The 27,053-nt window shown below is 44.4% G+C and overlaps 1 protein-coding gene across 8 annotated transcripts in view; it reads right to left on the bottom strand.

Moving 5' to 3' along the window:
* The window catches only part of SCML2 (Scm polycomb group protein like 2), a 112,318-nt gene that overhangs the window by 33,989 nt on the left and 51,276 nt on the right, over positions 1-27,053 (bottom strand). For all 8 annotated transcript variants that reach the window (XM_059720887.1, XM_059720890.1, XM_059720893.1 and 5 more), the window contains 2 exons: positions 22,390-22,478; positions 20,690-20,933 (listed from right to left, as the gene is read on the bottom strand). In XM_059720887.1, the coding sequence (XP_059576870.1) occupies positions 20,690-20,933; positions 22,390-22,478 (333 nt within the window). The remainder of the gene's footprint in view (positions 1-20,689; positions 20,934-22,389; positions 22,479-27,053) is intronic.

Genomic DNA, 27,053 nt, shown 5'->3' with positions numbered 1-27,053 from the left:
ACTGAAATAAAATTACAAGAAAACAGCTCCAATGATAGTTCTGTGTGTATGACTCCCTCGCAGTGGCATAATGATGGGTGGGTGAGAACTACAGGGCATGAGTCCTGGATGCTGCCTAAGGTGGGGTGCCAAAATGGAGCTGGAGGGTCTTCTCACCCTCCTGCTGTCTCCTCCTCCCTCCCTCCTTCATCTTCTCTGTAACAGCTCAGCAGTGGGAAGAGCAATGCAGCAGTAGCTGTGGCTTAGGAGTGGGTGCACAAGTAGGCTTCAGTGAAGAGCATCCTGGGAAATGTAATTCTAAACTCTAAGAAATAGCTTTAGAGTTGTATAAGGTGGACTCTGAAAATGGAGGCATAACTCTGGCTGCATGTGACACTGTAGCAGCAGCAGAGGTTTGCAGTTGCAGAGGGAAACATCACCTCTTTTTTTGCCAATGCACACTGGTGATTTTTTGGCTGCTTGACATACATGTCAGTGGCAAAAAAAAAAAAGGAGAGGACATCTCCCCCCACATCTGCAAACCTCAGGCTGCTGTTCCAGCACCAGGCACCTCCTCGACTTCTGAAGCAGGAGCTGAAGCAGCTGCTGTAGGAAAGCGCCGTATGCAGAGGGAGGGAAGATGAGGGACTGCCCAGGAAGCAGCACTTGCCAATTATACATCTGCTCCCTCAGAGTTCTGGGCATGCATTGCAGAGTACTTTCTGAATGAAGTCCAATGCATTAATCTGGGCAGAAGAATAATTCCATTTGAAAGATGTTATATTATTAATATAGTATTAGTATATACTGTTGTTTTCTCTTTTGCATTGCTTATTGTTATTTGTATTCTGACAGCATCTTTCCACCTCAAATTAGGGAACCTAAATTTACCCATGTATTCATGGACAGATCTCTTCTGCATCTATAGAGCTTAACAAACAAAACAGACAAGGCAGAAAGAGTGAGAGAAAGGAAATCTCTCTCTCCTTTACAGATGAGAAAACTAAGACAAAGAGATTAAGTCCAAGTTCCTAAAAAAAGTCCATGGAAGAGCCTCGTAAGTTCCACGCCAGTCCTTTACTTACAACACCAGACTTCGATGAGACAGGTCAAAATTATTGTGATGTTGAGCTAGGAGGAAGAGAAAGTTTTGGAATAAAAAAACAGCTGCCAAGTGTATGAAATGTATTAAAGTATTTTGAAGACACAAGATCAATAAAAAGGACCTTTAATATGCAATAGCTATTTAATATGGTATTTGGAAGCTGTAAGGTTAAAAGGATATACACAAATACACCCAAAAATTCTTAATTCTATTGCTGCTTTAAAACCAAAACTGTACTTAAGAGAATATTATTTGGCAAGGAGAGGGACAGCATGATTTAATTCACTGCCTTCTTTTACTTTCATTATTCTATCAAAGCAGGTTAAAATCTTGAAGGAGACTTTCAGTCTCCTTTTCTTTCTTTTTCACGAAGGTGAAACCTGGACCTTATAATAAAATGGAAGAGAACAGCTATTTCATTCAAAACCATCTGGATATTTGGAGGTGAGTGACCTCCCCCTCTTTCCCCAGCCACTCTGCCAGACTGAAAAAATCTGACTCCCCTAATCACAGTTTTGCCTCACACATTAAAACAGAGGAAAATCCAAGAGATGCTCGAAACCACCATCTGTAAAATGGATCTGTAATCCTACTGGCTGCCTGAAAACCAGTAACGATACCCTGCCTAATAATATTCAAAATAAGCAACACTTTCTAAAGAGAAAACCACTCTTAAAAACAAAAAAGCACACCCTGCAGTCCTCATAATCCTAAAAAAAGGCACTCAGTGTAGAAAACTTCCAACTAGAGTTCTATCTCCAGGCCTAAGCCAAATGAACAAAATCATAATCAAGCTCCAAGAACAGAATTAGGTAGGCAAAACTCTAAGACACTCCTTTTCAATAAAATATTTCTACTATAACCATATGAAGTACCTAAATATACCATATTTTCTCAAATAGAAGATGACACTGTTTAGAAGACAACTCCCCAATAATTAGATTCTATATATGGAAAGTTCATAAATCTGTTATAATTTTCCAGGTATAAAATCTAAATATTGGAATTTTGCCTTGAATTTGCCTTCTACTGCTACAGCAGGCATAATAAATCTGAAGGGATAAGATAGACCCTTTAATCTTTGCTTTCCCCCAACATTGCTGGGATCCTATGATCCCTGCTGACTTCCTGCCCCTGGGGCAGGGGGCTGGACTTGATGACCTTCCGAGGTCCCTTCCAACCCTAATGTCTATGAAATATATGAAACATTTTCCCCTGGCAGCTCCTTTCTCCTCTCCTTACAGTTAGACCTTGCTCTCCCTGAGCACATGGAAACAAGGAGCAAATTTGAAAACAATAACTTAGAAATTAAACATGGCTATAGAAATATGCATCTAGTACCCATACTCTTAGTTCATTCAGCATTGATGCATTACCTTTTTTTGAAACTGCTGCACATTTTAGCACAGGTACTCCATAACCACACATCTGCACAGCACTTTGCCACCTACCTATATATAGTACAAACTACAAACTATGTTTTTCCCCCCAAAATTTTGTGTGTCTGGCCAAATCAGTTCCAAATACTATCAGCTGAGCAGAGCTCAACTGTTCAAGTTTGTGTGCCTGTTCAATTCTGCAACTTGGGAAGAAAAACCCGCAGCATCCTTACAGGCTCGGCAGTCCTATGTTGGCTAGCACTATGGAAGAAAGAGACTTGGGGGTCATCATTGACCACAAGATGAACATGAGCCTGCAGTGCGATGCTGCGGCTAGTAAAGCGACCAAAACACTGGCTTGCATCCATAGATGCTTCTCAAGCAAATCCCGGGACGTCATTCTCCCCTTGTACTCGGCCTTGGTGAGGCCGCAGCTGGACTACTGCATCCAGTTTTGGGCTCCACAATTCAAAAAGGATGTGGAGAAGCTTGAGAGAGTCCAGAGAAGTGCCACGTGCATGATCAGAGGTCAGGGAAGCAGACCCTACGATGACAGGCTGAGAGCCCTGGGGCTCTTTAGCCTGGAAAAGTGCAGGCTCAGGGGTGATCTGACGGCCACCTATAAGTTTATTAGGGGTGACCACCAGTATCTGGGGGAACGTTTGTTCACCAGAGCGCCCCTAGGGATGACGACTAGGTCGAACGGTCATAAACTACTACAAGACCGTTTCAGGCTGGACATAAGGAAGAATTTCTTTACTGTCCGAGCCCCCAAGGTCTGGAACAGCCTGCCACTGGAGGTGGTTCAAGCACCTACACTGAACACCTTCAAGAGCAAACGGGATGCTTATCTTGCTGGGATCCCATGACCCCAGCTGACTTCCTGCCCTTTGGGCAGGGGGCTGGACTCGATAAACTTCCGAGGTCCCTTCCAGCCCTAAGGTCTATGAAATCTATGAAATACCGCTGGTAAGTATCCTACCTCCCAGACTCTTCAGCTCGGCGCTTCAGATACTCCTGAATCCATGCCAGGCATCCTACAGGCAAGGCCCAAGACTGGAGGCCTTGGAGTTCAGATGCCCCCCTAGTCTTCCTTGCCCCTAGCCAAAAGACTGAAAGAGCAAGCTAGAAGGAAAGCCCAAGAGCAATTCCCCATCACCATATACCGAGTAGCTGAGATCCTCACATTTGGAGGCATTTGTAGACTCTTGTAAGAGTCATTCTGGAGTGCAAGGTACAGGCCTTCACCTTCTAACTACACCAAGTCACTTTCTAGATCAGGGGTGTGCAAAATATAGCCCTCAAGCCAGATCCTGGCCACGGCTGTGCTCCATTTCCCAGCAGCCCTGGCAGCAGTGGCTCCTTCCAGTTGCCACTGCCCAGACACCCAGGCCTGTCTGCCCCACACCACCAGCTGGGGCAGGACCCACGTAGGCAGGGCATGTGGCTAGGCAGCTGGGGGATGGGGCTGCAGGCCAGTAAGGAGCAGCATTCTGGGATCTTGGGGCAGTGACAGCGCAGGACAGGGGCCAGGGCAGAGCTGGGATCTGCTGCCTGCACGTCCCTGTGACAGGCACAAGTTCCACAAGCAAGGGCATGCAGGAAGTAGATGGTGGCTCTGCCCCAGCCCTGAATCCATGCTGTCACCGCCCCGAATCCATGCTGTCACCACCCCATGATCCCAGCCACAGACACAGCTCCCCACCTGACCATGTGCCCTGCCCAGGATCACAGGGCTATGACAGCATGGGGCCAGGGCTAGGGCAGAGCCCTGGTTCTGTAGGTAGGGTGTGCGGGCAGGGGATCTGACCCATGGGCCATATTTTGCCCTCCCCTCTTCTGGATCGTTGTATCATACAAACTTATACATGATTGTCCCAGGGACAACGGGACTAGAGGGAGCCCCCAGCCCAGGGCCAGGGGAAACACTCACTTATGCTCCGGAGGGGGGAGCAGCGGCAGCGTGCAGGCCGGGGAACCACCCGCGCAGCTCATTAGCCGCGCTTTCATACGGCTGGGGCGGAGCGACGTCAGAGAGAGGCGTCGCTCAGGGGAAATAAAACGCGGCCCCGAAGACAGAGGGAGCGCGCGGCGGGAGGATGTGGAACCCGGGAGGAAGCCCAGGAGTGGAACCAGGCCCCTGCAAGGGGCCTTTGCCGTGGGCCGAACAGGCTGCAACCACGCCGGGAGCGACGGAGGCTGGGAGAGCCGCGCCGCCATGGAAGAGCGGCGAAATTGACGAGGGGGCCGGCAGAAGCTCCGAGGAGGAGCCCAGAGAGACGGCCAGCTGGAACCACCGGTGAGGTAACCGGGGACGAGCGGGCAGAGGCTCCGGGGAGGAGCCCAGAGCGGGAGCCGGCGGGAACTCCGGTGAGGGAACCGGACTGGAGCCGGCGGGAACTCCAGTGAGGGAACCAGACTGGAGCTGGCAGAAACTCCGGTGAGGGAACCGGACTGGAGCCGGCAGAAACTCCGGTGAGGGAACCGGACTGGAGCCGGCGGAAACTCTGGTGACGGAACCGGGATAGAGCCGGTGGGAATCCCGGTGAGGGAACCAGGGAAGACCAGGCAGAGACGCCGGCGGGGCATTGGGGAAGAGGGCCGCAAGGGGCAGAGGCCCCTCGATGCCCAGTCCTCGTTCGGGGACAAGGAACCGAAGGTCCACGACCAAAGGTGGCGTTGGCCGGGGTGTAGGGGAGGTCGGAGCCCTGTGTAAGCCCGCCCAGGGGCGCTTCAGCGCTGGAGGCCGCAGTGAGGGGGACCCCCCTGCTGCGGGCCCAGCCGTGACCGCGGTCGGCGAGTCCCGGGGATTCCCCAGCGAGAGCGGGGCAGGCCCGGTTAGCCACCCGCGCAAGAGTTGCCCGAGAGCACCTTCTGGAGCAGAGGAGGGCACAACGATAATAGCTCAAAGCCAAAAACTTGCGATTTTTTTTTTCTTTTTTTTTTTAAGGAAAATTTTCCATGTTCCAAGCCAAATCAGTCAAATCAACCCTAAATTCATGAGTCATTCAAGAATCATATGTGACCCTATTACCAGCAAACATTCTCCACTCCCACCCGTGGCTTCAGATGCTTCCTAATCATTTGGCAGGCATCCTACATGCAGGCCCAAGCCCAGAGGCTTGGGGATTGGACGCCCCCGAGTTTCACCTGCCCTCTGCTGTATGGCCTCAGGAGCAAGTTAGGGAGGAGTCTCCCATTTCCATAAAGTGGGCATAAAGCCAAGATCTTCCCACTGGAAATGAAAGTGGGAAGCTAACATTATCTCCACGGGTACTACCCCATGCCAGAAAAGCAGTTATCTCCTGTCCCTGCGAAAACTGTGTTAGTGGTCACGGTATTTTCCCTGCCAGATAAGCTTGTCATTTACCACACAGTTCATTAGGCTGGGCCCCAGCAGGGTCAATAGCCTTTCAAGCCATTGGGATTCCAGAACTCAACATTTTTCCATATGTATGGGCACACCAGATCAGGTTGGCTGATCTCCTCCGGCGGGCTTTAAACTAGGTTTGTTGGGGGAAGGGGAGGACGAGAACGGAGGGAGCCATGGAACACCGAACCAAGAGACACCCACAAGATCATCCCAGGTATATAGCGAAGATCCTATCAGACAGCAGTTTAAGGGGGGACCAGGGACAGCCACCAGGGGAATTAGGTGTATATACACAAATGCCAGAAGCATTGGAAACAAGCAGGAGGATCTAGAGCTCTTGCTAGCAAGCAACAACTTTGACCTAGTGGGACTAACTGAAACCTGGTGGGACTCTTCTCACGACTGGATGGTGGGAATAGAGGGCTATAGGTTGTATAGGAGAGACAGAGTAGGGAAAAAAGGTGGGGGAGTTGCTCTCTCTGTCAAAGAACAGTACACATGTTCCCTAATCAAATTAAGGTCAGAGGGTGGTCAAGCAGAGACTCTGTAGGTTAGGATCGAAGGGGCTCGGGGTGAAAGGGATCTGGTGGTGGAGGTCTACTACAGGCCGCCACACCAGGATGACGAACTAGACCAGGAATTTTCCAAGCAGCTCAAGGAGGCTGTGAGGTCTAGAGATATGGTAGTCATGGGGGACCTTAACTACCCAGACATATGCTGGGAAGAACAGTCAGCTAGATCTAACCGCTCTCATAGGTTCTTAACCTGTATTCAGGACCTCCACCTAACACAGGAGGTAAGGTGTCCCACCAGGGGCAACGCCTTGCTCAACTTGGTGTTGGCAACAGGGGTTGACCTGGTGGGGGACCTGCGGATTCAAGGCAACTTAGGGGACAGTGATCACCAAATGATTCAATTCACTATCCAGTGAACGACGAGCATTATACCCAGCAGGGATAGGGTGCTGAACTTTAATAGACTCAGGGGATTAGTTAGCAGGGTGCTAGGAGCTAAGAACTTGGATGCATTGAGGGTCCAGGGTAGGTGAACATTCCTCAAGGAAACCATTCTTTGGGCTCAGAGTGAGTCAATCCCATGGCAGAGGAAAGGGGGCCAGGAAGCCCCTTTGGCTAACCAGGGGCATCCAAGATACCTTAAGGGGAAAAAAAGAGGCATACAGGAAATGGAAGCAGGGGGTAGCTAGCAAAGAGAAGTATACTTCTTTGGCCTGCACCTGCAGGGAGTTGGTCAGGAATGCCAAGGCAACTCTAGAACTCAGGCTAATGTCAGGGACTAAGGACAATAAAAAGTCCTTCTTTCGGTACATTGGGAGCAAAAAGAGGGTGTGGGATAGCATAGGACCCATACAGGATGGGCAGGGGGACTTAGTGATGGATAGCAGGGACAAGGCAGAGCTCTTCAATGAGTTTTTTGCCTCTGTCTTCTTAAATGGGAATCTAGGCAAACCCTCAACATACATCACGGACACCAACCAAGGGAACATCAACCAACCAACGGTCAGTGCCGACATGGTAAAAAGACACTTGGAGGGAGTGGACATATTCAAATTGTAAGGAGTGACCTAGAAAACACTACCCAAGACAAAGCAAACAGAATGTTATGTGACAAATGCCCATCTGCAATGATAAGGAGGAGACAGTCTGAGATAAAGGGGGCTTGAAAACTAAAAGGAAAAAACAGGGAACTGGGTTAAAAGGGCTCATTAAAATACTAAAAATCACGCCCCTAGGTGGGGAAAAAGTATGCTAATGAAACATACATGTATGTAAATGAGATACATAGCTAAAACACAGGTATAGAGACATGCTCAGTAAAGAACTTCTTGCGTCACTCCTTACAACCAATCAGCAAACAAATACGCTGGTGAGAACTTGAAAACTCCTGTATAAAAGATGCTTAGTGGTAGCGATCTGGTGTGCTTGTTACGTGAAATTATTCCGCTCGCACCTTTTATTGCTAGCAATAAACCTTCTTTATACTTTCACCCCTGGTATCTTTATTGGCCTTTGCATACCGGGCACGATCCCAGACTTGAGCTGGGGCTCAACAAAATCACCAGGGCCGGAGGGACTCCACCCACGGATAATGAAGGAATTAGCAGGGATCATAGCTGATCCACTGGCAAGGATATATGAGCGCTCACGGCACTCAGGTCAGGTGCTAGAGGATTGGAAGAGGGCTAATGTCGTCCCAATCTTTAAGAAGGGGAGGAAGGAGGACCTGGGGAACTATAGACCAGTCAGCCTTACCTCTATCCCTGGGAGAATCCTAGAAAAAATTATCAAGGAGCACATCTGTGGGAGTCTGCTGGCTAATGTGATGCGTAGGGGTAACCAACATGGGTTTTTAGCAGGCAGGTCCTGCCTGACTAATCTAGTTTCCTTTTACAAGGCCACCAATTGTTTAGGTGCAGGAGTTATGGTGGATGTTATCAATCTGGACTTCAAGAAGGCCTTTGACAAGGTATCCTATACCTTCCTTATAAATAAACTGAGGGGATTTGCCTTGTATGATTACATGGTACAGTGACTAGCAAATTGGCTCAAGGGTTGCACTCAGAGGGTGGTAGCGGATGGGTTGGTGTCAACCTGGCAAGATGTGAGCAGTGGAGTCTCTCAGGGCTCAGTTCTGGGACCAGTACTGTTCAACATCTTCATCAGTGATCTGGACGAGGGGGTGGGAAGCACCCTGTCCAAATTCACAGACAACACAAAATTATGGGATGCAGCTAACACCCTGAAGAGGAGGAACCAGATCCAGGCCGACCAAGACAGGCTGGGGAAGTGGGCAGAGAGCAACAGGATGCAATTCAATATGGACAAGTGCAAGGTGCTGCTTCTAGGGAGGAAGAACTGCCATCATACCTACAGGCTGGGGGGCAACCTTCACAGCTCCAACGAGGCAGAAAAAGATCTTGGAGTCACTGCTGACTCCAGGATGAACATGAGTCACCAATGTGATGAAGCAGCTGACAGAGCCAATCACACCTTGTCATGCATCCGTAGGTGCTTCACAAAGAGGTCCAGGGAAGTGATTCTCCCCCTCTATGCAGCACGGGTCAGACTGCACCTGGAGTACTGTGTCCAGTTCTGGATGCCGCAGTTCAAGCAGGATGCAGACAACCTGGAGAGGGTTCAAAGGGCCACTCGCCTGATTAGAGGCCTTCAGGGAAGGCCCTATGAGGAAAGGCTAAGGGACCTTAAACCTCTTCAGCCTCTCCAAGAGAAGGCTGAGAGGGGACCTTGTGATGGCGTACAAATTCATAAGGGGAGAGCAACATGAAGTAGGTGATGATCTGTTCACCAGGGCACCCCCTGGTATGACAAGGAACAATGGCCATAAGGTACTAGAGAGAAGGTTTAGGCTGGACATTAGGAGAAAGTTCTTCACAGTCAGGGTTGCCAGAATCTGGAATGGGCTCCCAAGGGAGGGGGTGCTCGCCCCATCCTTGGGGGTCTTCAAGATGAGACTGGACAGGCACCTGGCTGGACAGGCTAGACCAGGGTTGGTGACTTTCTTCTTGCCTGCCAGTGGCAGGGGGTCGGACTAGATGGCCCACTGAGGTCCCTTCCAACTTTATGAATCTATGAATTTATCTATGAATCTAAAATAGTACTTGATTATCCAGGTACACTTTTGGACTATTTCAGACAAATTTAATTTTGTTTAACAAGCTTGTATGTCTGTCTGCTTCAGGTTTAAACAGTTCCACATGCTTTGTGTGTTTATACCCCCTGCTGTGCAAAATTAAGTTATATAGAAAGTGTTTCATTACTACAGTGATGGGCACCATAGTGAACCTGGAGTTGTGCATGAGTTGAGGATGTGGCATAGCCAGCCTCACAGGCTGTAGTAAGGGCTGCGGCTCAATGGACCTTCTCCAAGTAGAGCAGTGCATTGTGTCCTACTTTTATAATCATCTTTATTACAGTAATACTTAAATGACCCTCTTAAGGCCTGTTTTACTCATCATGGGCCTTAATATGAAAATGACAGTCTTCCAGGAAATACAGAAGTTGTCACTGAGTCCACAGGAGGAGGCCAATCCAAGATCTGCATGTTTGAGTGCAGACCTGGCAAACAGTTTGGAAGAAAAGAGTAGATCCTAGTGATGTTGAGTCATGGCATTCATCTCTCTCATCTACCTGCCGCCATAAGTGGTAGAACTCCACAAGTTTACTCAAAACAATCAATCCTTGCGACTCCCAAGTCTTGACATTAAACCACATTGGAAGTATAGGACTTTTTGGGGAGCTAGCTGTCAGATAACAGTGGAGCTGTTGCCACATACACGTAGCTTTAATATTGCTGGAGATTGCTTGAGAATGCTGAGATTCGTTCTGCTATCCTCCCAAACTGATATGGAAGATTTTCCAAAGGAATAGCGGAGGGCAATATTTCACAGCTTTCAATATATTGTCCAAGTTTCACACCCATACAGCAGGTTAGGATGGAAGAACAACGGCAACAGTCTGTTGGATGAGAAGTTTGATTTGGATCCTGATGCTATCATCATCAGCAGGGATGATAGCAGGGATGATCCTTGGACCAATACTCTTTAATGTCTTCATCAGCCACTTGGACGAGGGAGTGAAATGTACTCTGCCCAAGTTTGCAGATGACACAAAGCTATGGGGAGAAGTGGACACGCCGGAGGGCAGGGAACAGCTGCAAGCAGACCTGGACAGGTTGGACAAGTGGGCAGAAAACAACAGAATGCAGTTCAACAAGGAGAAATGCAAAGTGCTGCACATAGGGAGGAAAAATGCCCAGCACACCTACTGCCTAGGAAATGACCAGCTGGGTGGCACGGAAGTGGAAAGGGATCTTGGAGTCCTAGCGGACTCCAAGATGAACATGAGTCGGCAGTGTGACGAAGCCATCAGAAAAGCCAATGGCACTTTATCGTGCATCAGCAGATGCATGACGAATACATCCAAAGAGGTGATACTTCCCCTCTATTGGGCGCTGGTCAGACCGCAGTTGGAGTATTGCATGCAGTTCTGGGCGCCGCACTTCAAGAGGGATGCGGATAACCTGGAGAGGGTCCAGAGAAGGGCCACTTGTATGGTTAAGGGCTTGCAGACCAAGCCCTGCGAGGAGAGACTAGAGAACCTGGACCTTTTCAGCCTCCGCAAGAGAAGGTTGAGAGGCGACCTTGTGGCTGCCTATAAGTTCATCACGGGGGCACAGAAGGGAATTGGTGAGGTTTTATTCACCAAGGCACCCCCGGGGGTTACAAGAAATAACGGCCACAAGCTAGCAGAGAGCAGATTTAGATTGGACGTTAGGAAGAACTTCTTCACAGTTAGAGTGGCCAAGGTCTGGAACGGGCTCCCAAGGGAGGTGGTGCTCTCCCCTGCCCTGGGGGTCTTCAAGAGGAGGTTGGATATGCATCTAGCTGGGGTCATCTAGACCCAGCACTCTTTCCTGCCTATGCAGGGGGTCGGACTTGATGATCTATTGAGGTCCCTTCCGACCCTAACATCTATGAATCTATGAATCCTGGTTTTCTCTGATTAAAAAAAAAAAAAATCACCAATTTTTGGGTTAAAAAAAAGTAATCCAAAGTTTTATATGCTTCACAGAAGCTATAACGAGTGAACTGGATCTCCTTCAGTTGAACGGAGACACACAACACAATCATCAGCATGTTGAAAATCAATAATGGACGTGTTGGATTTGGAACATAACCAGTTGGTGTTACAGATAGTCCCGTCCAAACGATACTGGATGCTGCCTCTAGACAGAAGCCTGTCAGCAATAAAATGTAGAACTGCATTATAGATGGAAAAGTGTTGGTGCAACCACGCATCCTTGCTCGACTCCAGTTCTAATAGCAAATGGGTCTGTTTCTAAGCCACTGTATATAGGACTGCGATATCATAATAATTGCTGCAATCTGATTTATCTCCTTCCTTGAATATGTTAACAATTCTGGTAATCTCTCAATTCACTGGGGAGCTGTTCATATTTCCACATTTTGATAACATGTAGTTGGTGAGAGAACTTTTTTCTACCTTTCTTATAAATTTCACCTGGTATCCCATCAGAACAAACTTGCTTAATGGCTTTCAAGGCCTCTTGATAAGTTGATGGATCTGCAAGATAGATAGTCCTTAACAGGGAGTTGTGAAATGGCTTTACTAGTCTTTTCTTCAACACTAGAATCTTCAGATCTGTTGAAAGTGCTCCTTTCATTGTATTAATGGTGGAGCTATCTTGAAATAGTGTTGTTCCATCTTTGGACCTCAGAGGGACAGATCCTTGCGTGTCTGGCCCATAGATAGCTTTGATTGCACTGCTGAAACTGTGTGTGTCACAGCTATCAGCAAGCTTTTGAATCTCTTTTTCTTTGTCTTCCCACCACTTGTTCTTTCACTCAGTTTTTCCTCTGGGTCTTGGCTTTAATGCTGTGATAGACATCTTGCTTCTGTTTGGAGTTGACATCAGCCAAGCTTTCAATGTTGTTCTTTTCCTGTCAATGAGGAGCTTAACATTTCCCTACCTTTCACATTGAACCAGTCTTGATGTTTCTTTCTGGAAAAGCCTAGAAATTTTTCACATGCCTCATAGATGTCTTTCTTGAGGCTCTTCTAGAGCTCTATGGTATCATGATCATCAGGGAGGATAGAGAGGTTCTCACTGAGGCACTGTTAAAGATTATTACTTTTAGCAGGGTTTTTCAAGCACTCAATATTGAACCTCTTCCTCAGTTGCTTCTTTTAAGTCATTTTGGGATGATATGAACAGACATGACAATATATCAAATGATTATCCATCCAGCAGTCGGCTGTGTGGGTCATAGCCCTGGTGATATAGACATCACAACGATCCCAGATACACACTATGACATAGTCAGACAGTTACCAGTGTTTTGAGCAGGGTTGCATCTGTTATGCAAGATGTCTATGACTTCCATTTGTTGCTTTAGTGGAATAAGGAGCTTGTGATGACAAGATCATGTTCCAAATACTTGTTCAGGAGTAGTATTCCACTGAAACAGACTTTCCCACCCCTTCTTTTCCAAGCGTTCCTTTCCATAGCTCAGAGTCCCTGCCCACACTGTTAGACATTTTAAAAGGAAAAATATACACAAAGCAAACACTGGGTAGTGCACGTTCTCCATTTGAGCCCCATGCCTATGCAAAGCTCCTGGAGAGGGCTTTGCTATCACAGTTGATTAGCAAAATGAAAGGAGACTACTCTTGCCCACAAACACTGGACTGAATTACGAGAAAAGCAATGAGGCGATGCATGCAAAGAGGGAGCTAAGGATAAAACCTACAGTACCTCGTAACGTATCACTTTTATATTTAGATTATTGAGCAATATCTTCTCCTTAGTCACTAAAATACATCTCAGCAGTACTTCAGCTAGAAGATTCTGATTGTGACATCCCTTTTCTTTTCATCTCATTTTCTCACACTTTCAATTGCATATTGAAAGTTTGGGAAGATCTGAGACAGAGAAACTAATTGTTTTTTGTTATTAGCTATATGAAGTATGCTACCCAACCTTTGTAAATGAAGCTTCTGAATGGTATTGTCATCAGTTTCCAAAAAGGTTTATTCGCAACTGAATTTTAGAATGTTCTAACTAAACATTTTGCTTAAAAATGCATTTCCTTTGTTACATTAGTTGGTGTTCTTTCGTGCAAGAAAAGGTTACTGCCTCATATTATACATACAAGATGTATTATGCTGCCTAAACAATAAGAACTGATGTGTGATGACTAAACAGTGAACATGCTAAGTACAGAATGCTTCAAAGAAACTTGCCTCTAATGAATTTTACTGCCATTTGAGGTCTGAGCTTATGATCTACTCAAATCTTAAACCTCAAGTCAACTAGTTACAATACATTCTTAAAGGTGAAAGAAATTCCTTTTACCAGCTACAGTCAATTGAGTGTTATGAGGGTTACAGGGTAGAAAGTCATTAGTTTGAGCAAGTCGCCTCTAAAAAAGTGCAATGTGGCAAAGTAAAATGCACAAAATACGCTGAATAGTAAATCTGCCAGGCTCATATAAATATTTACCCTCAGGCAATGAACCTCAGACTTAGCTAATGCTGAGGGGTCAAGCAGACTCCTAGCCATGCGGCAAAATCTGTTATGTATAATTACTGGCATTAAATGTATTTATAAAGAAACTGATAACTGTAGCAGCCATGAACACTTTATATGATGGGGGAAACAGGGTGCCTACATTCCTCAAAAATCACACACTCATGCACAAATCCTGACAACTTCTTCCACTTATTCCACTGCTCTGAAAGAACTACAGACAAGAGAGATCAGCAAGAGCACCTACGTCCCTAAATTAAGAAAAAAATATTTTGACTATTCTCAATCTTCAGCTCTTTCTCGATTTTATATTGAGAAAAAATACTCACTCTTTTTTTTTTTAGGTCTTTATCCAGAACGAGGTCTGTGGAAGTCTTGCCATACAGATGCCCCCATAGCACTGGATTAGGCCTTTAGAACAGACATTTTTTGGCCTAGAGACTTTGGCCCAGATCCTATTCCATCTTTAAGATACATAAGTAAGCATAAACATCTAAATCAGTAAATATGATTTTAACAAACAAATGTTTAGATTACCTCTGCTGCATCCATTTTGCCCTGAAAACATCTCTAAATGTCTAGATTTCAGACAAAAACCACAGAGCAACTACCTGAAGCCAAGATCATGAATGTTGCTCAGTGAACAATAACCAACCCACCTTTTGCTCAACAGCCTGGTGATTAGAGTACTTCCTTAGGTAGTGGAAGACCTGGAGTATAAATCCTGAGAAGATCTGTATCCTTATCTCTTACTTTACTTTTGAAGCTCACCCACTGGATAGAAAAGAAAGTAGGAGCTGTACAGTCTGAGAATAAAGCAATTATGATGGAGGCAAAGAGACAAGCAGATGCTGAGGAAATGAGGAACCTAAGAGTATTGTTCAACTGTAAGTGTCTGGTACATGCTGAGGATCTTGTCTGGTACCAAGAAAATTCTAAAGATTCCTTGACAAGAACATCTTGCTCTTCTGTTGAGGGTCATATATGCATGACTGAATTTGGGATCAGGAAGGATTTTTTTCTTCTAGGTTAGATTAGCTTTGTCTTAGTTTTTCCTTTCTCTACAGCACAGGCATGGTCCTCTTCCTCAGATTCTAATCCCTCCTCATGTGAAGGATTGTATTAAATCTGTCATAAATTACTGCTTTAACAGATGAAAAGGTATGCGATTCCTGGCATCAAGAGCCAGAAGGACTGCTATGTCAATTAGGGATCATGAAATTATTTATAATATTTCAGAACTGAAATACATTGACTACAAAGTATCTTTACTATCTTAGCTTTAAAAATAAAACATGAATTGCTTCTTTTCTTTTTTCAGTAGTCCTTGAAGTGATATGCTAATAACGAAATAACCAGAATAATTACAAACTAGCAAATCCAAAGGCAAACAACGAAGACACAGACCTGCTTTTTCAAAACTTGTTCCTCTTCAGAATGGAAAATGAGTATGAGCAAACAAAATGTTCATGCTCATGCGCAGCTACAACTATGCTTGGGCTCACTTCTCAAATACATTAAAAGAAGTCATTTACCAGATTTTCCCAAAGCAACACTTAACATATACGTGGAATTTTCATTTGTAACCAGAAATATCAAAGAATGCAACACTTTATCTCAGAAATGTGGTAAAAGTTTTAGGAATACTTAAACTGCCACATTTGGTGAGCTTGAAAAAAAAAAAAAAAACCTACAGGAGGCTTCACGAATGTTACCAACTCTGGCAAATACGAGTTTTCTAATCTGCTGTCAAAATTTTTGAAAAAGAGATAGGATTTTTTGTTTTTATTTCCTGAATAATATAATTAACAAGGGGAGTATATGAACAATGATACTATATGCCTACATAAGTCTCAAGTCTGACTTCTTTGAACAAATCTGAAAGAAAATTTTGTAGAAGGATTGGTGTGTTACAGCTGTGACTGTCCATAAAATATACAAGAGGCAATTGTTTTTATGACCTTCCTCATTTTGGGCAGTCTTTCCCCAAAAGCTTGTCAAACTTCTCTCCTGACTACACTGTTGGCCTAGTAGAAGGTATCACAAAAAACCCGCCCCTCACAAAGAAAAGTTTGTTATATATTGTCTCAAAGCATCAACTGGTATTACAGTTTGCAATATTACAGCTCTTGGGCAGCATAAGCCATCAAATAATGTTGCTTCTACAGGAAATGTAACTGATCTGAGCACAATACCTAGATGGCTTTTAAATAACTTCTGAAGAAAGTTTCTATAAATTGCTTTTGTGGCATTTGTTTCTGTAGAGTATATAAAATTAAACTTTATCATAATTAAAGTACATGAATTTTCATACAAAAAGCCAATTCCTAATTTGTGTTTGTCACCTTTGCTCTTGAAGTACTCCTTCCTGTAAAGAGGGGAAGTGCTCTTACTTTTACACATAGGGAACTGAAGCACTGAGCTAGCCTAGATTTTTAAAAGCTACTAAAAATCAACAGCAGCATCAATGCCTTTAAAATACAGCCTCAAGTAACTTGTCCAAGTTACCCAAAGTTTGTGGAAGAGCAGGAGTCTCAGGTATGGCTATAAGAACAAATTGCCATATGGAAAGCCAGGGTGTATCCTAAAGCAGATTACCGCTCCATAGTACTTATGGGGTCACTTACTCAATGAAAGTTATCACAAAACATCTACTATGCTGTAAGTGAATAGCCTAGCTTACCTCACTTTAGGCAAAATGTTCGTGATGCCATGTTCTTAGGCAAGGTCCTTTACTAGACCATCTTTCTTTCCCCCACCTGTCTCTGTACAGTACGTATAACTGTACTAACATTTTCTATTCTCTCTCTCATACTAATCTTTAAAAACTTTGCCCAGCTGTTTAATATTTACACTGATTTAAACATAATCTTGGAGGGGAAAAATAAATTCTCTTGCCCTCTTGTTCTACCAGCCTTTCTAGAGAAGTATGCTTTGTGTAACCAATCCTATTTTTCATTAATTCACTTAATGCTAATAGTGAAAATGTTTATGATTAGAACAAATTATTATTAGCAATATTAAAAATAATGTCATCATATTTACCCAAATCCAAGACAACTTTGAGTTTAAGATGACCGACCCCCACAACAATTAGATTCTATACATGGAAAAATATATAAATTAGTTATTATTTTCCACGTACATAATCTCACCGCTGCAGTGAGTCAAGCAGCAAGGGGACAAGCAGTGGCAAGGGTGGGTAAAGTGGCCTTATCACTGTCGTTTGCCCCTTCTCCCCACACCTTGCCCCCAAACCTCCCCAACTACTTACAGGCGGCAAACAACAGAAAGGGCGGAAGTGATGGCGGGAGAGAGGTAGGCAGCAACTGTAGCTCTGACCCGATGTAAGGACTGGAATCAGAGATACAGCAGCATAGGCGGACTAACGCATGGGCCAGCGGGGCCCAGGCCCAGGGGCCCCAGCCAATCAGGAGCACCTGGATGCCTGGGTTCCCTTGGGAAATGACGGGTTTCCCCTTGTAGGCAGGCAGTATTCCAGGCCGCAAGGGGCTTTGCTTGGGGCTGCCAGGAGATGCAGGGGCGGTGCCAGCCTCTTCCTCATGCAGGGGCTGGGCCAGGAGCGCTGAACATCTTCCTGGCGTGGGAGCTGGGCCAGGAGGCTGAGAGAGAGAGTGTGGAACTCAGCTGGTGGCAGCAGCGCTGGGAGGGGGGGCTACAGGGGGGATAAAGCGAATTTTGAGGTGGCTACAACCCCCCAGGTCACCTCTAGAGCCACCCCTGCACATGTGTATGGCCATGAACACAGCCAGGCAGCCAGCTCCCTACAGGTAAGTCTAATGGGGGGAAAGAGGTAGGGGGGGGGGAAGGGGCAGATTAAAGTCCCCACAGCAAGAGATAAGAGTGGGGCAGGGACGGGGTTGGGGGCACTGCCCAGCCAGGGTGGTGCATGGGACCTGGGGCCAGGGTGGGGAGTGGGACAGAGCTACAGGTGTCTTGTCAAGGGGGCGCAGGGGGAAAGGTAGGGAGGGAGAACCCCAAGCCTACAGCTACATGGGGGATATGGAGCAGGAACGAGAGGCAGACATGTTCTACCCTCCCCCAGCCCAGCCAGGTCCACTCAGCACCTCCCCCCGGGGGGGGGCATGGAGGTCTGCCCCACCCTGGACAGGGGCAGCACCAGGAAGGGAAGGGGTTCCTTCCCACACTGGAGTCTAGTTCCCCTGGGGGGAGGGGGCCTCCTATTTTGTGTTTGCCCAAGGCTCCCATAAGTCTTAATCCACCTCTGCACAGCAGTTGCCTGTCCCCCCTCCCCACACCCCAAGCTTTTACTCAAATCCAACATGAGGGGCTTGTCTTGGATTTGAGTTAATATGGCATATTATCCTTCAAAAAAATCTGAAGGGAGGAGCTGATGTAATCCAAACTGTTTGACAGCAAAACCTCAGATTTCCAATACTTGACAAGAGATCTCTAGGAAAACACAGGCCAAACTCAGTGCTGTTTTTCTTCCATTTCACTCATCTTGGCAAGAAGAACAATGAGCACATAACAGAATATAACTGGTTATAAGTCCCAAGAGGGCTCTGTATTTATACTGTCATGTGTCTAAATAAGCATGTAGTAGACAGAATACCCAGAAGGTCCTAAACATACACACTTTGAAAACAGAAAGTATCAAGTTCAAAACAAATGCTAAGGATAAGTAGAGTTTAAAAGACCTCAAACATCATAGAACACTTTTTTTTAAGGACGAAAGTATATTAAAGTTTTTTTTACTTGTGTCAAGAGTTCCTTTGTATAAACACCAACTTTGATGTGCTGGATGGCTACAAATTTGAAGAAAAATAAATTAATTCTTGTTAAATTCTATTAATACAGTTTCCAATATTATTAGGAGTACCAACAATATAAGTAAAAAGTCTAGTTCAGGCTTGTCCAACATGCGGCTCGCCAAGCCATTTTATCTGGCCCGCAGCGGCAGTGGCGGCGGAGCCGCGGCTGCGACGGTGGTGGAGTGCAGAGCTGTGGCGGCGGCAGAGCTGCTATGGTGTGCGAAGCGCAGCGCTGAGGCGGCGGAGCGTGGAGCTGTGGCGGCGGCGGCAGCAGGGCCACCGCAGAGCGCAGAGCTGCAGCAACAGAGCACCGCAGCAGTGGCGTACGGAGCCACCGCAGCGGAGCGCAGAGTCGCGGCGGTGGAGCCACGGCGGCGGGAGAGCAGCAAGGCAGGCAGGGTCAGCCCGTGGGCCCCAGCCAGCAGCAAGGGGAGGGGAGCTGCTTACCCCAGTGGGGCCCGGCTCATCAGTGAGCCAGGTCCTGCCGCAGCTGCCCTGAGGGCTGTGCAGAGTGGGGCTGCCCCAGCCGCGCCTGATTGGACAAGCTGGGGACTGGCTCTGCCCCTTGCCCCCGGCACATGGCCGGGGGAGCTGCAGCGTGGTCCGCGCCTTGCCCACATGCGTGGTGGACGGAGGCACGAGGTAAGTTCCCGCGCAGAACTGGCGCCTCAGGGCCAGGCCACGGCGGACAGAGACATGGGGTAAGTTCCCATGTGGAGCTGGGGGCGCCTCAGGGCCGGGTTGGGGCTGTGTGTGCATGCATGTGCGTGTGCTTCCCAATAGCATGTCCCAATAGCTGCTTTGGCTCTGTCTGCTGCAACACACGTGTGCTTGGAAGCACACACACATGCACATGCATGCACACATGTGCGCGCGCACACACAGCCCCAACCCCCCAGCTCCCAGATTCCCACCAATCTGGTACTTTTGCTTAAATTTTCTCCAGTGGCTGGGACACTGAGACAGCCTATAAAATCTGGGACTGTCTCAACCAATCCAGGATATATGGTCACCCTACGTATAAATAGTCTAGATTATTTTTGTTGATTTTTTTTTTTTTTTTAATGATACACTAATTCCTATTGAATTTCAGGAAAGTACCTTGGGCGGGCCCAGGGACAAGAGACTCAGGCATTTTCAGTTCTTTCTCCTTTCTTTTTCATTTTCTCCTTTTTCATTAGGTACATTCCTACCTTTTAATGCCACCATCTCTTTTGGTTCAGATACTCAGAGTTGCCAATTCTCATGACAGTGGTGGAAAAATTTTGGCTGGAGCTGAAACCAGTGAGAAGCTACAGCCCTCTAACAGATTTTAGCAAGGGAAATCACTTTTGTTGATTGCTTGCCCATTTCTCCAGCTCCTGCACAGAGGAGCTGATTGGGACTGTTCAAGGAGGAGCCATGTCAAAGGTCACGTGACATCACTTCCTGATGTGATGTCACTTCCTGTGAGGTCTTTGAATATGGCTTGCCAGCCCCACTGGGTGATAAAAAGCTCGTGATCCAGCCCCACATTCAAAAAGGTTGGACACCCCTGGTCTAGTTGATATCAAAGATTCCTCACAAAGTACACTGAAAACAGAATATAATCTGATCTCTTGTCACAGTAGAAACTGAGAATACTGCAAAAAAATCCATTGGTTTTAATGAATGTTTAAAATATTGATTTGTTTAAAATATAGAATCTTTTCATAATTAGTAACAAAGAAAAAAAAAAGAAAAAGTATTGGGAGGGAAACTGCCCATATGTATAAAAAATATATATATGCTTCCAGAACCACTCTGTACACAGATAATTTAGAACCACTGTAAAGGAGCAACAGATTTTCAAAAGAAAAAAATTAAGAGGTAGGATAGGGTGATAATTATTTTATCTGCATGAACAGCTTATACATCAAATCTTAAACTCTGTATAAGGCCAGCTGCAAGTTTGGGAAGACAGACTGCGCACTATTACGAGTGGTCTTACCATTGTTCCCTGGTGGCTGTAGTGCATCTTCTGTCAAGCTACACCATCCAACTGGAAAAATATCTCGAGAATCATATTTGCACCAATAGTCAAATGCTCCTCTCCAGCCATCAAATGTAATAAAAACTTCATCTCCTTTAACATCTCCAATGGTTGCTGGGCAAATTAAGTAAGGGTTCTTTCTATCTACTGCTTCCAGTTTCATTCCAACTTTAAAAGAGTTTGGAGCAGGTTTTGGTGGTTCCTATCAAAATAAGAGTAACAGAACATTCATGTTTATCTGAACTCTTGAAAGAAACCTACTCGTAATATTTCTTTTTCTACCAACTAACCTCAAAATATCACACAATATACATAGAAAAACAAACACTTGTAATGATTCCTTATATCTTTGAGGCTTGATTCTGCTCCCACTGACGTGACTAAGTGCTTTGCCATTGACTTTGACTATGAGCAAGGTTATGTTTAAAGTATCTACTTAAGCAACGAGCAGAAAAATTCTGCTGCATTCTGCAGGAGAGTGAAGACTCTAAAAATATGCAATCAAGCTTTACATAGTCTAACACAAAAGGATAAGAGGACAGCATGCATTTCTGCCACAGGCTGGGAGTTTCTGGAAATTGATAAGGGATTAATGAATATTTTCTTCTTGGTTATTAGCACAGATCCACATAAAAATCATTATCATTTGAAGACTTTATACATGCCTGTGTGACCTGTATCTTGGGTCAATTCCAAGGAGACAAAAGAGAAGTCACCAACACAAAAATCTAAAAAGTGTCTTCATTGTTAGTCTCAGCAGAAGCGAAAGGACTGAATAGAAACCAAATACTGTTTCAATCCTTACAGTGCAGACCCTCCAGTACAGCATGGAGACAAACTGATAGGCTAATATAGTAAAGTTTAAATTGTCACTGCTCGTGGTATAGGCACATTATGAATGCATTCAAATCAAGACATTTCTTACAACAATAGGCATTCCACTAGAAAAGGGCTTCCAGTATCACACCCAATGTTAGTTTTGCTGACTCAACTGCATAGCTCTTGTCAAAAGTAAGAATGAAGGCACTTGACTTATCATGATGATTTTAAAGTAAGTTAATTAGAATGATGAAGACAAATTAAACAATAGATCAACTGAACTGTATTGTTATCATTAGAGCATGTTTTTGCATAGTTCATACCATTTTACTCAAGCTAAAGTCCTACTTCTAAAATTGATGGTGTTCCTGTTTATTGCTTTCACCTGCTTTCCCACTAGAGTTAAACTGTCTATCATGCATCAACTAAAAACTTTCATTATGGACTTTCCAACCACTCTTATATGTGTTCTAAAGCTTCTCATTCTCTATTACAAACTTACTGTAACACATATACAGGTACACTATGAATACAAGAAATGAGATGCACAACGTCTTAAATCCATTAAATAAATACTAAACTAAGTCAACTTTTTCTAAATAATACAGCATACCTTAAAGGTCCAAACACAGGAAAAGAGATGCCCATCCATTTGTACTAGAAGATGATCATTTCCTGTCCAGTTTTGTGGCTTGCCAATCCATTCAAAGAAATTTTAAATAACATTCTTGCCTTTCCATGCTTGGGAGAACAGTACAATATCCTGGCATCCTCAATAAAAACTGTAATCATGGACCAGTTGACGGAAGCTTGCTTACTAGGAGCCCCTTTCTTCTTACCTTCTTAAAGAATGTTGCAGGTGCCATTTCAGCTCCATTTAGTGTTCTTAAGAGAAACATTGGCCAAGAAGATGCATTCATCTGGAACCCTAAGTAGCAAACAGATTACTTGTATATAAGATCTGTTTCATCCTTATACATACAAATAAACAGGAAGGAGAAGAATAAAAAGTTGACTTTCCTAATGTCTAATTTTTTCTTGTTTTGGGCTTGACTAAAAATAAAGTGCGGCCAAGAAATGTGAATACATAGGACAGCTGTTCAGTGCAGTATGTTGTATAATTTATTTCCTTTTAGAGTGATCTGCCTGCAAAACCGTTCATCATGGTTTATATATAAGTGTGACTAGAGACAAGCAAGCTGCAGTACAGATTAAGTCATTCCCATATTCCCCAGTCCTATAGAACTTCTTTTACATAGTGCCCAGTTTAATTTACTCAGCCAGTCTTCTCTCTCATTCTCAAATGACATACTCAGTTCTAGCTTCTCTGTAATTCCCCCCCCAACCCCTTTTCTTTTATTAGGCTCCCTTTTTTTCCTCCATGCTGTTGGGATTCTTTGACTACCACAAACAGAAACAAAAAACTACATTTTTTCAGTGACACAATACATCCTTTAACCACAAAGAGAACAAAAAACAAGGAGTGGCAAAAATTAAACTTTTTGGTAAACATATGTATCATATTGCAACTACATAAAATAGAATGTGTTTCCAACTTAATGTTCTTAAAAATATAATGCACAAAGAATTAACATAACCTAAATCTGTTTTAAGAACTTTATTCAAGCAAAACAATTTTTCACTGGAATCTTTTTCGTTTCAGGCAATTCTCTCTCAAAACCAAGAAGCTCCAAGTAACAAGAGAGATACAATTATATCTTCTTGTCCTTTCCAAACACTTCAAGGGCTCTATTTGAAAGCAATGAGCTGTGGATGTTTCCAGCCAGAGCTTTAAGGTTAAATACAGACAGTTAAAAAGCCCGTGGCTGAATTGATTCAGTCTTTACAGGTTAGTCTAAACTGCGTAGATTGAACCAAGAAGCAAGGGAACAAACATTCACTTTTGATTCTGGAAATGCAGCCACATACCTACAGTGGCTGAGGTGAGAAGCTGGGGGGTGCTAGAGCACAGCTCGCAGCCAGCCAGCCAGCCACTGCCAAAGGGAAGGGAGGGAAGCTGGGAGAAAAGCCCTCCAAGGCTTTTCCCTCCAGTCCCTGCTCAAAGAGGGAGGGAGGGTGTGGCCAGGCTCCAACCTATGGCTAGCCCACTGAGGCAGGGCAGGGGGCTTTAAACCTCCTCCCTGGGCTACATGGGACCCCAGCCTGGGTCTGCCTAGGAGGCACGGGGGGCCCCTGCCAGGCTTATTCAAGCTCCCTGCTCCTGGCCAAGGCAGGGGGAAGGGGTTTTAAAACCCCTCCCTGGTCCACATAGGACCCCAGTCGAGGCCTGCCTGGGGGGGGGGGAAGGAGGGGGCAGCCACTACCAGGCTTCTGCCCCCTTCTTAGGGCATGGGGGGGGGAGGGAGGGGAGGCAATCCCTGCCAGGCTTTTGCCCCTCCCACTTGAGCAGGATGCCTGTCTGGCTCAGGGCTGGCACCAATGTGCAGGAGGGGGAGGCGGGAGGGGGAAGGGATGCCATTTATGTACATCTTGGGATGCTGGGGGACTGTGAGCTAACTTGAACCAGGAAGGAGTCTGGGACAGAAGTTCCAAAACCAGTTTGACCTAAATCAGTTCAGTCTGATACACCAGGCAGGCCTCGACTATATCCAACCAGGTTTATCTTAAACCAGTTTCAGCCATTTTGGAAGCAGTTTAAGTGCACTGAACTTCTGTTGTGTTACAGATTTGAACTGTTTTCTGATCACTTAAACCTAGGAGTTGTCAACTGGGGGGATGTGTACCCCCAAGGGTACTTTGAAAGGTCCCAGAGGATAAGCGGCGGTGGTCAGGGACAGAGCACAGCCACCCCGTGTCACTGCCTCACAGGAGCAGGGCCAGGGCAGGGTGAGAGCAGGGCTGTACAGAAGCTGCGCCACACCCCCGCTCCGCGTTTGGCCGCTCACCACCCCCTCCCCCCTACCAGGGGGTAAACTTACTAAAAAGGGGGCCACTGGGGATACACGTGTTAAAAAAGGTTGAAAACCCCTGACTTAAACCAGTTTATGTATAACTTTTGTCCCTAGCCTAAGTAGGTATAAGTGTGTCATAACTGTTTTAAAAAAAAAACTCTAACACAATAATAGGGGCTTAAAAGGAAACATCTCTGAGAAAGAAAACAGTGTGAAATCCTTTCCAGGGACTGAAGATTTGATAATTTAGGTATAATTTTTTTAAGAAAACGAATAGATGTGGGATAACTTACACAATTTTGACTTACTATTTAATGCATAATGTAACATTAATTGCTTTCCTGAGTTAGACTCCCTGGCTCAGTGATTTTAAGTTGTCTTAGGCTGAACAAATTGTTTTAAAAGTTATATAAAGTAACAGACTACTTAAAACACATTTTAAAACAGCACTAAACATCATGCATGGTAAACACTGTCATATTAATTAACCTGAAAGCTACTGAGGTGACTTTCAAACTTTCTAGAGATGGTTTCTCAAATTATCTAGAGAACATGTCATTTTTGAAGTTTCTAGATTAACCTTTTGAATTATATGAAAACTATATTTCTGGCTCAAAAATAATCAGAGTGCACATGCTGATAAAAGAGAAAGTGACACTAAACCAATTAAACAGCAGTTTAAATTATTTTACTTAAATTTTCTTAAAACACCACTGGTAATCAAAAGCATGGAAAGAATTTTTTGAAAACATTATGTACTTCCAAAAGTATTGTTAATTTCAAATGAAAATTGAAACCTTAACTACTAAAATGAGTGCTTTCAAACACATGATATAATGATACAAAAATGTTTAAACTTCATGTGGGAGGGATTATTTTAATCATATGTTCCTGTGACAAAGAAAATGGTGGGACCAAAAGGTTCCATAACACTTGGGATAGTCAGCTCTCCAAGTATTTAGCAGGAAGCAACTATACACCATATTAGCTCCCTGATTTGCTCAGGAACCAGATGCTGTACAATAAAGCTTTTTCAAAAAGCTTTGTCTATGCCAGGACATGCAATTGCTGGAACCTAGCCTCTCTCTAGAAACTCTAGGACAGGTGGGACAAAACAGGGCAAATAAATCCCTTGTTGAATGGCTGGCAGTCCCCGTGAAAGAGACTAAACTTGGATCCCTCCATGGTTTGAAACCATGTGCTTAATATGTACAACATTTCAAGTAGCTTGATTGAATAGGAATGGCAAGCAGAACAAGATGACACCACCCCTTTCTTTAGTATGCAGGAATTTTATCACCTCAGTTGACTGACTTGCCTTCACAGACGCAGACATGGCTATGGGCTGGCCTACAAACATGCAAATTTTCTTCGCTAAATCTCTATCAGTTTAGGAATAGCTACAGTTTAAATGATATAATCTATGGCAAAAACCATAGCAAATCTGTATCAGCAAATCCGATTCAGCTCTATCCGTATCAGTTGTTTTTATTGCTATAGCTTAATTCTTTTCCCTAAATATCCTTTATAACACTATTTCTACTCTATGGAACACTATGTAAAGTTAGGTAACTTTAAGACAAATAGTTCAGTTCCCAAAAAAGCCATTTCAGTTTAAAAAAAAATAGATTTAAAAAAATGATGTTTATTTTGAAATGTTTTGTTTAGAAATTTGCCTACATTTAAAAAAGACATAAGAAAACTTGAAAATGAAACACACACATTTCTCTTCAGATCAAACTAATTTTTTCCACCCACTCAAAATTATTTTTTTAAGTGTGTTTTTGCTTTGGCCAGTAAGCCTATTTACATTACTTGAATTAAATACGTCACTAAACTTTTTTTGCAGTGCAACAAACCTGAGCTTTGAAACAACTTCCAAATAAACCTGTGTAGAGTAAACTGAGGCCCCATTTTGTCTGCCCACCATGCAGGCAAAACTGAGAAGGATCAGCATCATACTACAGAGAAATAATATTAAAACAGTATCTAGGACTTCCTTCAGACAATCGCAAAGCAAGTATTAGCAACCATAACAATCTGGTGAGGCGTCTTCAGATTATCATAACTCATAACTCACAGGTATTTATGACCAAAGTAGGCAGTATGTTTTATAGTTAGTATAAGGGAAGGTCAGAGTAGCTCTCCTATCTTTTGCGCGGAGAGCTCATTTCATACATTAAGTTATGGCCTGACCTTTCTGAATGCTTCAAATGGTTGGGATAGGAAGATTAATGTGAGACTTACATCCTTACTTTTTATCCCAAGATGAGAAAAATGTATTCCCTAAGGACTTTACTACTTTTAATTATATGTACTGGTTATTTCACTTGTGAAAGCCAGCATAATGTTAGCTAGCTAGATAAATTATGACAGAACAGATTAAGAAGCATTAAGGTATTTACTTAAATACAAGACAACCCTGATTATAAGACAACTCTTCAATAACAGATTTTATATATGGAAAATTTATAAATTTGTTGTAATTTTCCAGGTATAGAATCTATTTATTGGGAGTTTGTCTTGAATTTGTCTCCCACTGCTATAGCAGGAAAAATAAATCTGGGGTATCAGGTAGCCCCCTTTGCTCC

Source organism: Alligator mississippiensis, chromosome 1 (assembly GCF_030867095.1).
Source record: "Alligator mississippiensis isolate rAllMis1 chromosome 1, rAllMis1, whole genome shotgun sequence".
NCBI lineage: Eukaryota > Metazoa > Chordata > Crocodylia > Alligatoridae > Alligator > Alligator mississippiensis.
This window is presented reverse-complemented; position numbering and strand designations above follow the sequence as displayed.